Source organism: Dipodomys spectabilis, unplaced genomic scaffold, assembly GCF_019054845.1.
Source record: "Dipodomys spectabilis isolate Male_0828 unplaced genomic scaffold, ASM1905484v1 ptg000115l, whole genome shotgun sequence".
Taxonomy (NCBI): domain Eukaryota; kingdom Metazoa; phylum Chordata; class Mammalia; order Rodentia; family Heteromyidae; genus Dipodomys; species Dipodomys spectabilis.
In genome coordinates, this window is record NW_024870792.1 from 16,640,467 (window position 1) to 16,659,380 (window position 18,914).

Sequence of the window (18,914 nt, forward strand, 5' to 3'; positions counted from 1 at the left end):
GTTGCTTTGTTATGTCCCTCCCCCACGTTATAACCCCTGTTTTCACTGTATTTGATGTTGGTATAATTTGGGGAGGGGAAGGGAAAAAAGCAAATTGTTTAAATAGGGATACAGGTGAACCCATTACAACAACGAGATATACAAGATGTTATGTTGAAAAACGAACTTTACAACTTTGGCCAGGGCGGGGCGGGGGGGATAGGGGGGGAGAGGGGGAGGGATGGCGGGTCAGGCAGGGGGAAGAAGCTTGCTTTTACTGTATTCCTGTGCTCATCAAATAGAACTTGAAATGCATTAAAAGGCAAAAGGTAAAAGGAAGGAGGAAATGCATGAACCTGGAAATGTTCTACTATGTTTTACTATTTGGTAATTTATTTTCTAGTCTCTTTCTTTGTATATCTGGAAGCATATAATCAGTTTGCTTCTTGCTGTTTTTTCCTTTAACTATATTGTATTTCCATATGCTTCTGCAAACAGTAAAGGCTGCACAATAACCCTCCCCCCCAAAAAAAGAAAAAGAAAAAAGAAATGTACTCATTACCTTGCTCATGTAATTGTAACCCCTCTGTATGATATTTTCACAATGAAAAAATTAATAAAAAAAAGATTCTAGGCTACTGGATGTGGCTTCCTAAAGAAAGGTCTGGGTTGCTGTCTTTCTTTTTCTATAGTGATGATGTTTGTTTGTTTTTCTTTTCTGGGAAGTTTTTACTTGTGGTAGGTTTTGTTTTAAATTCATTGTCTTTTTATTTTTTGCTAATGCATAATGTTTGTACATTTGTTAGATTTGTGATATTTTGGCTCACATAAACATTGAGTAATGATCAAATATGCATAGTCTAGCATCTTAAATTTTTATCTTTTCTTTATGGTGAGTACATTCAACCTTCTCTTGAAAATTTCAAAATAATTAGGAAATAGGAGATAGTTTAGAGAGCATATCTCAATGGGCAATAAAAGTTTGTGGTCTTAGATTATACGAAGTTGTAATAGACTAATATAGTTCATAGTCCTTCTCCCAACGGGTCTACTCTGATCCTCATAATGCTCCCAAGTATTCTCATTTATAAGCTACCAACATTACTAAGCTAGTTATTAAAAAGAAAAAATGAGGAAGAGAAATTTATCATAGTCTACCTCAAGTAATACAACTATTTCCTTGGCAGGAAGTCACTGTTTTTCTATCAAATTTGTAAAGACAAAAGCATAAAATCATTTATTGATGCATTCTTCTTTACATAACAGATGCTACTGCTTAAAGTGAGGCTGCCTTATGGAGTAGTTCTTCATGGTCCAGCTCATTAATGCCTCTGCCCTAAACCAATCACTTTTCTCCCTTGATTGCTTAGCAATTCTGGAGGGACCCAAAAAGGCAGCCATAGAGAGTTCCAACTAACCTGATAAAACAAATCTCCCTCCTTCTTCTATAGTGGTTTCCCTTTGTAGTTCATATAACTCACTGCGAAGAGGATACAGCTCCATCAAAGAATACCAATATATGTTCATGAATGCCAGCAGTTTCCTTTAATTGTGGTACCCAAAAATAAGATGCTAACAGGTTGACCTGGCTCAAAATAAATATAAGGGAAATAGAGTCTTCTCACCCTTCACACTCATGATTTATTTTTTACCCAATGTCTTAGTAAGAGTAGAGAAATAGTGTTCTGGATGCTAGTAGTAGAACTGACCTTTTGTGTACCTGTCTTTTGTTTGTCAAGAATTTTCATTAGCCACTTTGACTATTCCAATTGTGGTCTTTAAGGCATGGACTGGGTCAGACAAAGTTATTTAAAGGAAAGGAAATGTTGAGTTTCCAGGAGCAGTGCTGGAGAAAGTGAGGGTGCTAGGATTAGAGAGAACCAGGAGAGATGGGAAGTGGTGGCTCACCAATAGGAAAAAAGAACAGGATTAATTACCAGGACAGGATATGATAGATGATGGATTTAGAACAGAAATATGTAAATCTTTTTATTATAAAATTTTGTATTCTAACACAGATACCAGGCTTATATCAAGATAATTCATTTGATGAAGCAATCTCATTTATATAAATCCCAAAGCTATAAGTCTAAAAATAATATAGAACACATCTTATTACTTGGCTTTCCCAGTTGGCTGGTGGTGCTCTACCACTTGGTAAAGCACAATGGCTATAGTCAAAGCAGCTAACCAAAATTTATGACAAAAAAAGACCAGTATCCACAAGGTCAGTCCTACCACTAGCAACTAAAACAGTATTTCTCTCTCTACTAATGGTACTGAGCTATTTGGAGATGGAGTCTCAAGGACTTTTCTGCTCATAATGGCTTCAAACCACAATTCTCCAGGTCTCAGCCTCTTAAGGAGCTAGGATTACAGCATGAGCCACTGGCACCCAGCATAAAATGTCTGAATTTTATTTGTAAAAAGGATCTAAGTCATCTGCAGGGGCAAAGTGAAAGAATAAGGAATGCTTGTCAATTGAAAAAAGTTATTACAAATGTGCTTTAAAAGTACATCTAATGTAAATGTACTTAAGAAAGTTACAGCTTGAAATGAAATGTGGTTAACCTGTTTCATTTTTACTAAAGCTGGATTTATTGCTTTGGTTTATTGGCTCATGTTCGCAGAACTTAATTTGGTCTGTAGATGATTTGTCCAAAAAGAAAGCATGTGGGGCAGCTGTGTGCTGCACTACTTCAGTGTTGTACAGGTGTTAGCTAACGGGAGTCTGTGCCAGCACACTGCAAACAAACAAAAGAGGCAAGAAAAAATCTTTCCTACTTATTCTGACCTTCCTCAGGATGAACATTCTACGAATGCATTTTGTGCTTTACAAAAATAACGTGTGCACAAAATTCTCTTTATGATCTACCAGCTTGAATCCTATGATTTAAGCCTCCACTGATAAGCCACCTCCTCTCGTATCTCTCCTGATCTCTGCCATATTTGGGGAGGGGGCTACCCTACTCCTAGGGGGCATTTGAATATTTCTTAAGTTGTTTTCCTGGTGGTGTTATAACCAAGTACTCTCTAGGTAGGTAGGTAGATAGACAGACAGACCGACAGGCTGACAGGCAGATAGATAGAGAAAAGCAGCTAAAAAGATTTGAAAACCAAGGGGGAAAAAGTGTTCTTAATCACTGAGGCCATATTCCTTTTAGGAATCTTATCTTTTGACTGTGGACTGCAAAGACATTTTCCATCTATTATTTTAATTTTAACAGCAGTATTGCATCCAGAATGTTTTGACTATGATTAGTATCAGTCTTTAGAAGAAAGAGATGATAGCCATCAATTTTTGTCTCTTGGAAGTGAGAACTGTGCAAGATATGCAAGTTTGATTAAATCCCCATCTGGCAGAGCATCCCACAGCATACTCTATCAGTGTAAAATCAATGTTTCAGTGGTAGTACCCATAACTGTGTCTTCTCTCCTATTATATAGCATTAACTTGGATAATAACATCCGTACTATTTTTTTTTGGTTTCAGAGAGCCATATAAAATGCTTGCAAATGACCAGCCATTCAGCCTGTCCCAAATAGCATAAGCTTTCATTTGGCTTTTCCCTAACATGTTATGGGCTTTGTCTGATTTCTCTATAAAGCTCTGAGCAGTGACAGTATGTACAACTGCCTTGCTGGATATACCTTAGAAAATGGTTTTCAAAAGGAAGATAAAACCAGGTGCTAAGTGGCTCACATCTCTAATCTTAACTACTCAGGAGGCTGAGATCTGAGAATCGAGATTCGAAACCAACTTGAATGGGCAAATTCTTTATACTCCACCTTCAAATAACCTGTAAAAAGAATTCAGACATATAGGCATGGCTCATATGGTAGAGTGCCAAGCACGAGTAAAGAGACAAGTGAAACATGAGTCCCTGAGTTCAAAGCTCAACACTAGGGGCTGGGAAGGTGGCTCAGTGGTAGAGCGCTTGCCTTGTATGCATGAGGCCCTGGGTTCGATTTCTCAGCACCACATAAGCAAAAAGAAAAAAAGCCAGAAGTGGCACTATGGCTCAAGTGGTAGAGTGCTAGACTTGAGCTGAAGAGTTGAGGGACAGAGCCCAGGCCAAGAGTTCAGGCCCCACGACCGGACCCAAAAACAAACAAACAAACAAACTCAATACTAGGAGTAAAAAAATCAAAGGAAAGGCATCTTAAGAAGGAAATATATTGCTATTTAATTTAAAATAATAATAGGGGGGGTTGAGAAGGTTGCTCAGTGGTAGAGTGCTTACCTTGCATGCACAAGACCCTGGGTTCAATTCCTCAGCAGAAAAAGCTGAAAGTGACTGTGGCTCAAGTGGTAGAGGGCTCGCCTTGAGCTGAAGAGCTGAGGGAGAATGCCTAGGCCCAGAGTTCAGACCCCATGACCGACTAAATAAATAAATAAATGGCAGATCAGGTATGAGAATACATACCTATAATCTCTCTCTGTAGGTAGTCTCTGTAGGAGACTGTAGATAGAATGACTGCAGTCCAAGTGTGCCTAGACAAAAAATGTGAGACCTTATTGGAAGAATAAATAAAGAAAAAGAGTTGGGTATGTGGCTTAAGGGGTAAAGCAACTAATTGGCAATCATGAGGCCCTGGGTTCAAACTTAACCCTAGGACTCCCCAAAATAAGAAATAATGAAACAAAATAATGATAGAGATAAAATTGCCTGACAAAGAATTAAATCTCATAATGAGACTAAATTCTAACCATCTAAGAATAAATGTTTCCCTAACTGTTGTTGATTTTGTTTTCAAAAAGTTTTAAATACTGAACAAGACTATCCTAAAGATCAGTGAACTACAAGACTGATTTAGTGCTAAATCATTCTTTTTCTTCTTATTTTGGATACTTGGGAGGGTATATGAAGGAGGCAGTGGCAGGAAGATCAGTCAAGTCAGTTCAGTGAATGTAACTGAACTCTGGAAAAAGTAAGGACACTGAATCTCCCAATCCAGCAATGTAAAAAAAAAAAAAGTCTGGAATAAATATGAGACACAGAAATAATAGAAATAATAGCTAGAAGATGGTTCTAAAAAAGGTTTTCTTTTATGAAGGAACATTTTTGACCGTATGGTTGAACTGCTCACATAAGCCACATTTACTAACAATAAGAAATTCATTTTCTAAAACAAGAACCAGTCACTTGCATTTAGTTTCAAGAGTTTGCCAAAAAGAATCCACATGAGCTTTAATGACATTACGTTTTGGAAGTCACAACATAAGCATTCTAAGAATCAAACATGATGCTTTCCACCATTACATTTTGCCTAAATGGAATTCTTTTGATATGCTTCCCCTTATTCAGCAAAATATACCCTGAGTCCGAAGCCATTTCCTGGAATCCTAATTACTTTCAATGAAGCACTAAATCATTTTATTGGAAAGTCCAAATGCCTTCTTACTGCTGGGAATAATATTACTACTTACTTTTTGCTCCAGCTTTTCAAGATCCTACTGCAAACAAAATGATCCTTTATGATACTTTATTATACTCTACGTAGTTTACTGCTTTCCAGAATTTCAATTGTTAATTAAAGGGCTTCCTTTCGCCTTCCCTGCCCCCTAAAAAAATGAATCTATTCCCCAACTGCCAATCTGAGAGCAAATAAAAATCAGTCTCTCACAGCAGCAGTGATGGTCATGCCAATTTCACAGTGTGACTGGTGCACTCATTTCATTTTGAAAATGACCCTGCCCTCCATCTGTCTAAACCGAATGTCCTGTTTTTTTCAAGCCAGGCCTCTAGAGCAGCATCCCATGAAATAAGGAGGAAGCCAGACAGCCTCCCTCTCACCCACCTCAGCTGCCATGCTCATAGACAGGTGCCAGCTCAAAGAGGAGAACCCCAGCTGATTCCTACAGGGATCAAAGACATTGCGGGGAAAGCAGATAGTCCTTTCATTATTTTTTTTCATACATTTCTGAGAAGTCATTTGAAGGTGAACATTTTCATAATATAAATCAAACTCTGCACAACATACAGAAAGACATGAAAGACAATTTCTTGCTTCTCTGTTCTCTCTTACCTTAACTTAAAAGCAATTTACCCTAAGTAACAGTTCAAGATCAAAGCTTTTAAAATACAGAGTTTTTGGACTTTGTTTCCAGGGGTGAGAGAAATTCAGGCTAAAATAAAGAGAAGATATTTCCCTTACTTCCTGATCATTGAACAGTGCTAATAAACATCCTTCAATCCACGTATTCAAGCCTCAATTCATTCCTGGATTGAAGAGCATGAGAAGTCTAAAATAGAAGTTATAAAGACTTATAGCTGGAGGTTAAATTGTAAGAAGCCTGGACATGGGCTGGCCTTCCTCAGTAGCTTCCTTTAGTGATCATGCAAAATTGTCATGAGCTACACTCAGTCCTTCTGAAATGCTTGAAGTCTGTCCTTTTCTTTGTATTCATGTAGTAGGGATATCAAGTCTATTCTAGTATCTGAAAGATACTAGACCAGTCTGTCTGGTCATATCTGGAAGAAAACAGCAATTCTAAGCAAGGGAGCAGAATATATGAGAAGTCAGCTGTTTTGTAGTATAGATTTACATGCCTACTGATGTCTTTTTCTAGTTGTAACAGGTGACAAGAACTTACAGCATCCTCTACTAACTACTCCCTACCACTTACTTACAACTCATTCCAGGAAGTACAAATTCTTACCGCCCCAAACAGGTTGGTCATTTTAATAGGGAAAAAAACATTTTGAAAAAGTCACTAATATTCCCTCCAGGCTGGATCCATGAATGATCTATGAGTTAATTCATTACTTACCATTGCTTTTTAAAATTAGTATTTAGATAACATGCTTCAGCCATTTCCCATCTACCTTTGGGGTCTTGGGAAAGTTATTTAACCTTTCTGATCTACCAATTTTCGAACCATAATATACAAGTTTGGGTCATTAAAATTAGAATGTAAATATGCGAGAAGTGTCATGAAAAATGGTTGGTGTTGATTCAAAATTCTATACATGGAAAGATTTATATGCAGAAATACTGGTAAGGAGGGAGCTTAAATATATTGGCTGTTTAGTACTTAATTGCAAAATGAAGACATGCTTTGACTTAGATTGATTACAATGCTGAGGCCAGTGAAGACAATGAAAGACATTTGGAAGAAAACATCTACCCCAGGAACCAGTGACGATTATATATTGTGAAAGTCACACATATAATCGAATACTCTAATACTTGACTAAATTTTTTATTTAAGCTCTCACAAATTGTACAGTGTCCAGACTGGGAAATCTATGGATATGATTTTATTAGTGATCTTACTATAAGATGATTAAGTCCCTAGTTTTTTCTGTCCCATCAGACACCACTGACTTGAAAGTATATTTTTTAAAAGCCTTGATAACATGAAATCTAGAACATCTATTTGAAACAGATGAAAAAGGAACAGAAGAAAGTACGAATGATTTCTTGTACAGTCTAGCTCTTCAAACTAAGAATGTATGGGTGGAAAGGAAGTAAACAATATGATTTTAAAATAAATAAATAAGAAATACACTTTTAATCATCTCAATAATATTCCAAAGGATCATTAAAAACATGACAAGTAAAAGTTAACGATCTGTGAGAAAAGATGTCTTTTGTATTAAAGTGGATCACTTCTTTTCTGTCAATCTTGGGAGAAATGTTTCCCTAAAAAGTTCGTGTTTTGATCAGGTGGCTTGGCCCTTGTTTTTTGCATTTTAGATGCATCCTATTCTGCTTCTGTTAAGATGTCCTGTGATAAAATCATTACATTTTAGTTACACCTTATTCCTGTTAAGATATTTGTTCCCATTAATTAAGACACATTTAGATATGAAAAAAGTTTTTTTGCCCTTTTCAAACTAGCCAATTTGCAGCAGAGGGCAACTCCAGCAGAGAGGCAGGGCGTGCTGCCTTAGAGATAAAAGAGGAGCAGCCCCCATGCTTTGTTTGCTGGTTTTCGGGTGATGGTGCATCCTTCTGTACAAAAGTAAAAATTGACTTGATGAGACAATTCTTTGTTTTGGTGTCGTCGGTTGAGAACCCGATTGTTCTCGGAGAGCATAGTTATATCCGCATCTTTCTTAGTCACAGCGCACAAGGTCGACTATTCAAGTGGAGCAGAGTTAAAATACATAGATGAGAGCAAGGGTTAAGAGAGCTGTGTGTTTTTCACTGTCAGTAAAGATAAGGTTATCTTAGTACATAGTAGGGCAAGTTAGAAAATGAAGACAGTAGGAATAGCCAAATTTAAATGTCATCATAGACTCAGTATATAGGAAAATGTGGGGTGGAAAATGCTTGGATCTAAAATTCGTAGCAGTACCAGTTTGAAGATCCACAGCACATTCTTCTTCTCTCCAAACCTTATGGGTATCACCAAATAAAAGATTCCTGGTCAATGTACCATTCTGTTCTAGGAAAGCGTATCTTCAGGGGAGCAAAAAAAGAGAATTCTAAAGGAGTAACTCGCTATATCCCTTAAGAAGACACCACCCCTGAGAGTCTCCGAGTCCTAAACGCAGAAACTACATCTCCCACAAGGCAACGCGGAAACATCCGGTGGAACAGTACGCGCAAGCGGTGCATGCTGGGACATGGAATATCCGCTTCTGAACGGCCTGAAGGAATGTCTTCTCTACTCGGCACTCCGGCACTTCTTAATTGGAGTCTTTGAGGACTAAGCCAAGAGACTGAAACGCTCCTGCTAGTGGTTTGCTTTGGTTCGGAACCGGTTACTGCCGCTGCAAAGTAACAAGACCGACGCCCATTTCCGGTTGGCCGGTTGCCGTGGAAACGAGTAAGCACAGTTCTCCAGCGGTTATGGCGGGGCTGAGCAGCGCTCAGATCCCCGACGGGGAGTTCACGGCGGTGGTGTACAGACTCATCCGCGACGCCCGCTACTCCGAGGCCGTGCAGCTGCTGGGCGCAGAGCTGCAGCGCAGCCCCAAGAGCCGCGCCGGCCTCTCCCTGCTCGGCTACTGCTACTACCGCCTGCAGGAGTTCGCCCTGGCCGCCGAGTGCTATGAGCAGCTCGGCCAGCTCTACCCCGACATCGAGCAGTACCGCCTCTACCAGGCCCAGGCCCTGTACAAGGCCTGCCTCTACCCAGAGGCCACCCGCATCGCCTTCCTCCTCCTCGACAACCCAGCCTACCACAACCGGGTCCTGCGCCTGCAGGCTGCTATCAAGTACAGTGAGGGAGACCTGCCAGGGGCCAGGAGCCTGGTGGAGCAGCTGCTGGGTGGGGAGGCTGGCGAGGAGGGAGGGGGCGAGAATGACACTGATGGCCAGGTCAACCTGGGCTGTTTGCTCTACAAGGAGGGACACTATGAAGCTGCCTGTTCCAAGTTCTTTGCCGCCCTGCAGGCCTCGGGCTACCAGCCTGACCTTTCCTACAACTTAGCCCTGGCCTATTACAGCAATAGGCACTATGCTCCAGCTCTGAAACACATAGCCGACATTATTGAGCGTGGTATTCGCCAGCACCCAGAGCTGGGTGTGGGCATGACCACTGAGGGCATCGATGTTCGCAGTGTGGGCAACACCACAGTCCTCCACCAGACTGCTCTGGTGGAAGCCTTCAACCTCAAGGCAGCCATAGAATACCAGCTGAAAAACTTTGATGCTGCTCAAGAAGCCCTCACTGACATGCCCCCTAGGGCAGAAGAGGAATTGGACCCTGTGACCTTGCACAACCAGGCACTCATGAACATGGACACCAGGCCTACAGAGGGCTTTGAAAAGCTACAGTTTTTGCTGCAACAGAATCCCTTTCCCCCAGAGACCTTTGGCAACCTCTTACTGCTCTACTGTAAATATGAGTATTTTGATCTGGCAGCAGATGTCCTGGCAGAGAATGCACATCTGACTTATAAATTCCTCACACCCTATCTCTATGACTTCTTGGATGCAATGATCACTTGCCAGACAGCTCCTGAAGAGGCTTTCATTAAGCTTGATGGGCTAGCAGGGATGCTGACTGAACAGCTCCGGAAACTCACTATACAAGTACAAGAAGCAAGACACAATAGAGATGAAGACCTTGTTAAAAAGGCATTGATTGAATATGATGATGCCCTTGAGAAGTACATTCCTGTGTTGATGGCCCAGGCAAAAATCTACTGGAACCTTGAAAATTATTCAATGGTGGAGAAGATCTTCCGCAAGTCCGTGGAATTCTGTAATGAACATGATGTGTGGAAGCTGAATGTGGCTCATGTCCTTTTCATGCAGGAAAACAAATACAAAGAAGCCATTGGTTTCTATGAGCCCATAGTCAAGAAGCATTATGATAACATCCTGAATGTCAGTGCTATTGTGTTAGCCAACCTCTGTGTTTCCTACATTATGACCAGTCAAAATGAAGAAGCTGAGGAGTTGATGAGGAAGATTGAAAAGGAAGAAGAGCACCTGTCCTATGATGACCCAGACAAGAAAATCTACCATCTCTGCATTGTGAATTTGGTGATAGGAACACTTTATTGTGCCAAAGGAAATTATGACTTTGGCATTTCTCGAGTTATCAAAAGCTTGGAACCTTATAATAAAAAGTTAGGGACTGATACTTGGTATTATGCCAAAAGGTGCTTCGTATCCTTACTAGAGAACATGTCAAAGCACACAATCATGCTTCGTGACAATGTTATTGAAGAATGTGTTCAGTTTCTAGAACACTGTGAAGTTTTTGGTAGGAATATACCTGCTGTTATAGAGCAACCCTTGGAAGAAGAAAGAATGCATACTGGAAAGAATACAGTCACTTATGAATCCAGACAGTTAAGAGCTTTAATTTATGAAATTATAGGGTGGAATATGTAGTTATTCTGGATAATGGGTTAATCATGATGACTTCATTCTGTGAGTTTTGTGCTTTTTATCTGCAGTTAGTCTTTAATATTTATATTTGTTGTATGTTAAATTTTGTACACTTTACCACTATAACAAAAGATAAAACTTTCACTTTTAACTTTTCATACAATATTGTGTGATCTTACTCCAGAAGCTGTGAAAAGCTCTGGACTGAGCAGGACTGTTGCGTTTATTAGAATTTCTAACACTGTTCTTTTTATCTTTTTGCTTTGTTGTTGATTTTGAGGAACTTACACATGTATTGCACTATTCAGGGATCAGACACTAAATCTATAACCCTTAGAAATTAATATGTATGATCTGGGTTTTTTAATCATTTCTGGGAATGTTTATTCTAGCCTCACAATTTAGCCATTTAATTGTACTAATATGTGTATATTCTTAGAATTTGGGATGTCTTGGCAGTGTTTTACAAAATAGATGCAATGTTTTTGGTTTTAAGATAGGGTTTTGCTATGTAGCTCAGGCTGGCCTGAAAAACAGCCTCCTAGAGTTTTGAGATTACAAGTATGTACCAGCACAGCAACCCAGAAACAATGCTTTATTTAAATGGTTCTTTTACTGTTGAGGATTCAGTGGGAAGTCTTGTTCACTTAACTGTCATGCTGTGATGTAGATAATAAAAGATTACCAAAGAAATTTCCATGGTTCTCTTTTGTTACATTTGTACATTTGTAATTTGAATATATGAACAAGATATAAATAAAACTTGAGAGCTCAGTATTCCAGCAGTTGTATTTGTAATTTAGGAAATGCAGTATTGTCCATGTTGTTGTGACTGGGGTAAGAAGAATTTATACTATTCTCTTACACCTGTCATTGAAAAAGACAATTCTTACAGATTCAGTATTTGTTTCACTCCACAACCCACAATAGTTTTTTTGGTTCCCTGTTTTCCCCAATATTCTTTGGTATCCCTGGTTCTTCTGATCTGAAATGTTAGTTTCAGAAACCCGTAAGAGATTTAATACTTGTTTCTCTGCCCCTTATTCCTTTCCAAAAATGTAACCCCAATCTGACCTGGCTTTGAAAAAAAAAATGTAAGAAGCAAGTTCAACCATTAAATTGCTGATTTTTAGCCTACAAAATTAATATTTTTTCATTCAGCCTGATCACTTTCTAGTGAAATACAGTTCCATAATTACGATTTTTTTTCCTTTAGAAACTAGCCATAGAGATACAATATAAAGCCCGATACAGTCTCTCATGAGCACCAACTATTCAATGCTCAAGTTCTATTAGATCAGAAAATTACTGTGAAGACTTATTGTAAAATTCAGTGGTTTTGGATTTATGGCATTTCTAATTGTGTGTATATACCGGGGCTTGACCTCAGGGCCTAGAACTGTCCCGGAGCCCTTTTGCTCAAGGATAGTGCTCTACCATTTGAGCACCAGCTCCACTTCTGGCAGTTGGTGTGTTGTTTTTTTGTTTTTGGTTTACTGGAGATAAGAGTCTCGTGGGCTTTTTTTCTGCAAAGGCTGGCTTTGAACTGTGATCCTCAGATCTCAGTCTCTTGAGTAGATAGGATTACAGTGTGAGCCACTTGTGCTTGGTAGTATTTCTAATTTTAATGATTGTTTTCATTTACCAAAGATTGGATGACCCTTATCTGGAAGAAAATGTTTAGCAGCATCTTCAGTACGTCCTAGAGCACATTCTATGTTTAGGAAATGTTCTCTGTTAAACAACTTCTGTCTTAAAAATGTTGCTGCAGTATCTTTGTGCCCCTTCCAATTTCAAGCTTTTAAGGTTTGGAAAGTAAGTGAACTGAAATCTTATTTTCAACATGAAAATTGTTTTCCCCTTATTTACTCTAAACCAAATGACTTTTTTTTTTAAAAAAAAATTAAGGAATATTAACCACTCAAAAGCAAATGTTTTCCAATTTCCTTTTGACAAATAGGCTTTATTCAGTCACTATTTATCCATGGATGTGTATTTGTGGTTTGTATATATGTAGTTAGGCTGTTTAGAACATAAAACCTTTTCAGAAGTTTTTAATCCCTTGCTGCTAGGCAGTTGGGATTTCCTGTTCAGTGATATCAGGAACTCTTGACTGCTCACATCACTGATTAAGTGAGAAATGTTCAATCATGGCATGCCCTGACTCTCCAGAGAAGCAACAACTGTATTCAGATGGCTACTAGTAATGTATATAACCACAAACCTAAAGCTGAGGCCTGGAACCACTTGGGAGAGTGAATTCCTAACTCCTTGGGTACTATCGTTATTTTTAGGTATATGTCCTTTAATCTCATGTTCAACCGACACTTATATGTTTCTTGATTCAAAAACACAAATGAATTTAACACAAAATCTTTTTTTGTTGTTGTTGGTCGTGGGGCTTGAACTCTGGGCGTGGGTGCTGTCCCTGTGCTGCTCAACACAAGGCCAGTGCTCTACCACTTGAGCCACAGCGCCACTTCTGGTTTTCTAGTGGTTTACTGGATTTAAGAGTCTCATGGAGTTTCCTGCCTGGGCTGGCTTTGAACCAGGATCCTCAGATCTCAGCCTCCTGAGTAGCTAGGATTCAGGCATGAGCCACCGGTGCCCGGCTACCCCCATAATTTTTATTTGATTAGAAGACACCCCCCCCCCAATTCTTAACACTCAGACAAAAATATTTATTCTAAGAGCACTCATGTTGATGTGGAAGCACTTTTCTTGATAAAAGGAAATATTTTTCCCCCCATATTTCTAAAGTTTTTATTTATTTATTTTTTTTTGCTGGTCCTTGGGCTTTAACTCGGCCTGGACACTGTTTCTGAGCCTTTTTGTGCTCGAGGCTAGCACTCTACCACTTAAGCCACAGTGCCACTTCCAGCTTTTTTCTGAACTTCAGCTTCTTCTGAGTAGTTTATTGGAGATAACAATCTCATGAATTTTCCTGCCCAGGCTGGCTTTGAACTGCAAGATCTCAGCCTTCTGAGCAGCTGGGTCTTTTCTTAATATTTTCCATAGCTAAACAGTCTGTTTTAAAAGGATCATATATAACGCCAGTATTTGTAATCTTAGTAACTCTTGATCTTCATATGCACATACAGAATTGAGCATGTTTGTGTTACTGAAGTTTTAGGGCAGAAGCCTTGGCTCTCAGAGTCACCAAAAGACTAGGCCAGACCACTAGTCCCAATACACCAATCAAGAGCTGAATAGTGGTGAAAAGAAGTGAAAGGATTAATAGATAAAAAAGGTTCAATGACCTCAAAATCCATCTTTAAGGGGCTAATAAAGACTTTCAAAATTTAAAGGAAGTCATCTCAGTAGGGGTTGGCAACAGGTTCTGGAGAAATTATCACTGTCATTGCTTGAGGGAAGCCTTTTGGTTCCATATTACTCCTGCTCAAGGCCGCAGCTTCACAGGTAACTGCCTTCATTTGGGAGGGAATGACATTATGAGGTGACTGGGCCTGAGGCTCACTGTTGCTTAGCAATATTTCAGTCCCTTTTGACCAAAGTGTTTATCAAACAGTATGTTATTACTGGCATTCAGTCTAACTGCAAAAGAGAGCAACTCAAGAAGAAATAAGTGGCAAAAATAAAGCCACATTGGAGTTAGGCCAATGACAGGTGCCTTCCCTCATTTCTACACAAGTAGATAACATCTATGTTCTTAGATGTGAGAAAGAACATGATCTGACATTGCAGAAGTACCAAACACAGACTTCTTTGATCAGCCATGATATACCTCACCTCCCAAAGGCGTTCAATTCTTCATGGAAGTTCATCTTTGAATGTGGCCTTAGCGATGGCATGGATGTTGGCACTGATATTATTTGTGAATCTGGAGTGTACAGTGGCTGACTGACCCATTCAGGAGAAACAGACCACTGGAAACTGGGAGCATTCCATGGGGATGAGGTGAATGAACCATCTACAGTGAGTTAGATGCCCAAATGCATAAACCTTAGGAAATGTGGGGAACACAAGACTAAATGAAAGAGGGGCACTGGTGGCTCATGTTTTTAATCCTAGTTATTCAGGAAGCTGAGATCTGAGGATCACAGTTCAAAGCCAGCTCAAGCAGTTAAGACTCATCTCCAATTAGCCACCAGAAAACCGAAAGTGGAACTTTGGCTAAAAGGGAGAGTGCTAGCTTTGAGCAAGAGCTCAAGGACAGTGACCAGGTCCTGAGTTCAAGACCCACAACCAACCAAAAGAAAATAAAAGTAAATGAGTTGGAGTAACTTTCTAGTGTTAGTTCATACTGGTTAGTCATACTGGAAGTGTGAGTCTAAGAAGTACTCTAAGGTAATGGCTATCTAAACAAACTAACATCACTAAAACCAAATCTTTCACATGAGTATCAGTATTTTCCAATAGAATTTGGACCTCAAACAAAAAATTCTATAGCTCAATAGCAGGAGGTAAAAGTTTTGGTGCAGCTAGTGATTACTGAAATGGATCATGTAAAACAAAGCTCAACAGATCTCATCTTTAGTCATTCCAGAACCCAGACAGCTACAACCACCCTTCCAGTGTGGGAACAACAGGCAATGACAAAATCAATACCTGTGTTCATGTTCTTCACTAATGGGGAAGCTACTCATAGGTACAGAATGTATTCTATTTCTCCAAGTAACAGCATGATGCTGTTGAAGTTTACATGAAATCAATATGAAATAAAACTTTCTGTGCAATAATTAATTATGGAATAGTTTTATTTGTTCCCAGAACACCTTTAAAAAAAAATCACACATAGGCATTTGCCTTAGAACAATACAATCTAGGAAAACTAATAAAAGGAGAATCTGAACATACACTGAAAGCACAGTCTACAGACTATGTGGCGAGCCCTTGTGGAAAACAATATGGCTCAGGTTGAATTGACAAAGCTATTCTGAACTCTCCAGGAAATCTCCCTTCCCGCTGCATATCCAGTTTTAGACTATAAATTTAAAGAGATCTGTTTTATATGCATTAGTTACAGCAGTATAATGGCTTACATACAAATGTTTACCCACATGTAGCTCCCAAAAGGCTACTACAGTACTGGCAGGAATATGTGCTGCCTTGGAGGAAGACTCAGGATATTATTCAAGTCAAGTTGATTCAGAGCCAAAGTATTTCACAGACTTAGCAAAAAATCGAATCTACACACATTTCTTATAAGATTTACTATTGCCCAGGAACAGAAATATTTTGAAGGCACCATCACACAAAAAGGACACAGAACGTAAGAAATAAAAACCATCCTTCTAGGCTCAGCTCTTCTAGGGAGCTGTGTGAGCAAAACTCCAACAGCATGTAATAAGCATCTCAAGACTTGGTGAGTTTGTCACATTTGCCAGGCCACATCTTAGGGCTACTATATTGGGACAGAAGAAAGCATTAAGAATGAAAAGTTGTTACAAATCCCACTGATTAGATGTGTCAGAGTACATGTTCACCATACAATTATGTAAATATTCTAGATGACCCAGACCAACATTGTGGAAAAAGAATACCAATGTTTCTACATACAACTAGTTAATTCCTGACACCCACCTTGAGGAGGAATAGCCTTGGACTGCTAAACAGCCTCTATCTTTAAAGACTTACCCTCTTCCACTCTTCAAATGGCTATTTCATGGAAAAAATAATCCCAACAAGGCACTGAGGGCTTTGGGGGATATTAAGACACTTAATAGCTTCATAGCAAATGTACTAATACAAGTATTTCATAACCTTTTTGCTAATCAGATTAAAGGTTAAAAATACATTTCACAGAGTGCTTGTGGTATTTATGAAAAACAATGATAATAAGGTGCCTTAAAAACTATGCATGTTGCTTAGAAATCTGCACTTAAACAGTTTTATCCCTTTTGCAAAGGCCTGGAATGGGAATTCAAAAAATCCAAAATTTTTTTTACCAGTAATAGTTATGTTCTCCTTGTGGGAAAAAAAAAATGTTAGGAACCAAGTCTTTCCATATTCACAGAAGTTAAGTTACTGTGACAGTTCTTTGGTGTGGCAAATATCCAAGGTCCTTTTTCTCCTTTGTTAAGGAATTGTTATAGTTAGAAAAGCATTTAAGAATGCTTGTTCACTGAGGATCTTCCAAGGTTTCAAAGGGAATGCTTCTGAACCAAATAAGACTAAACACTAACTAGGAATTTAACATTGATTTTTTTTTAAAAAAGAACATTGATACAACCTATGGAATGTCATATTTAGCTATAAATCCAAAGGGATTTCATCAGTTAGGTAGAACTTTATTTTTCGAACATCAAATTATAAAAGTTATTTCCTGTTTTCAAATAAGTAGAAATATGAAGATGAAAAACTAAAGTTGAAAAAAATCCATATACAAACAGAAGAAAAAACAGCTTCACATCCCCTTTGAATAAAAAAACTCTTAGATCAGGTCCATTTTATTAATAATATGTTTCTATAATATCTTGACATTATACAAGCAGTTGTTACAGTTAAATTTCACAATGAAGACAAACACTATTTGGCTTAGGAAATAGAAAGTTGAGTAAGTTACATCCTTCCCATCAGATAGTATAGTTCAACAGTTTAAGTAAGCTTGAACTTTCTTTATTTCAGCATCACTGTATGTGCATTTCTCCCTTTCAGGAATATGAAGCAAGTAAGAAATAAATATGTGGACATATGTCTCACTGGAGAACATAAAACTTTGAGCAAAACTAGCCCCCCACACCCATGAAGCCAAAGGTAGGACACTGAATGCGTCTGCTTTTCTCCTACCATAAGCTAAGTCCTAACTAAAGTCAGAATTGCTAAAAGATTAAGTAGTAAAAAGTTAATGAAACTGTCTAACTTCTGTCTCAGTGCTTCTTAGAATGGAGTAATGTTTTCCACAGCATTCCATCTGGCAGTCTAAAGCACCAAGTTTTGATTCTATACCTGCTCATCCAAGATTTTTACTCTATCCCTACTAAGTAACAGTGCTCTAATACTGAGCTCAATCAAACCCAGCTCCAGATGACCAGCTAAGGGAACAACATACTTCAGCTTAGGGCTTGAGAGCTTCTCTGATCAGCTAAAGTTCAGAAGCTGTTAATTGTGAAAGAAGATAACAAAGAAAAAAAAATCTCTGGGGTCAACAGGGAGAAAGACATTTTTAAAATGAAATCTTACTTGGAATCAACTGTATGTGAGATAATATACACATTGATAGAACATCATTCTTTATTCCACTTTTGTTTTTCAAAATATATCAAAACACTAGAATATACATACTAGAAGGCTTCCCACTTCATAAATAACCTCAGAGTAATGGACTATACTACTGTAATCACTCTTAGAAACAAACTTCCAATTCCTCAAGAGGAAATAACTTAATCCTCTTTGCTATGTTCAAATACTGAGAACAATAAAACGTGGCCTCCACAATTCTTAAACTGAAATGGCTCATGTATACTTAAAACCAAAGTAAATTCACTTGTATACCAACATTAAGGCAATCACAATAAAGCCTGTGCACACTGAATCTTTAGTATCAGTGCTACTTCTTACTAGCAGCAAGTTCCCATTCCCACTGAAACCCCAATCCACAGGTAACATCATCAAATTTAAGAAAGATACTACAAATATTATTAACTTAAAAAAGACAAGTCAGTGTTACCCAGTACTGAAAACCAACTAAGTTATGGGCTTTTAAATTTTTAAATAAAATTATTCAAAATGAATTAAAAAGCCTAACATAAACAATATTCTCCTAGCTTTATGAAGGCATTTTCAAATATTTCAGAAATAAGAGGCATGGGTTAAGTGCTCTGTGCATTTTCGTAGTCCTCCACTGTCTGTGAGAAGTTGGGGAAGGCATTCTGATATAGTAAATCAGAATGAACAATACCGATGAACATTCCTGTGCTTCATAATGATACCTGTATAAATGATTCCAACTATAAAATATAGTCACCATTATAAAATCAAGGTTGGGGAATCCTGGCATACATGGAAAAAGGAAAACAAAGATTTATTTCACTAACTTCCATAAGGTTCACATAGAATAGTGAACACAACAATTTCAGATATTACATTTATAAATCCTAATATCAAATACAGATCTCTGTGACAAAAGCTGAACTCTCTGGGAAAGAATGTTGTACCAGTCACATGCAAAGGAA

At 38.5% G+C, this 18,914-nt stretch overlaps 1 protein-coding gene across 1 annotated transcript; it reads left to right on the forward strand.

Annotated features, from left to right (window-relative positions):
* Positions 1-8,579: 8,579 nt before the first annotated feature.
* Positions 8,580-11,470, forward strand: LOC122115000 (tetratricopeptide repeat protein 30B). The gene has a single exon (XM_042688290.1). The coding sequence runs from the start codon at positions 8,785-8,787 to the stop codon at positions 10,780-10,782; it is 1,998 nt and encodes a 665-aa protein (XP_042544224.1). The 5' UTR covers positions 8,580-8,784; the 3' UTR covers positions 10,783-11,470.
* The last annotated feature ends 7,444 nt before the right edge of the window (positions 11,471-18,914 follow it).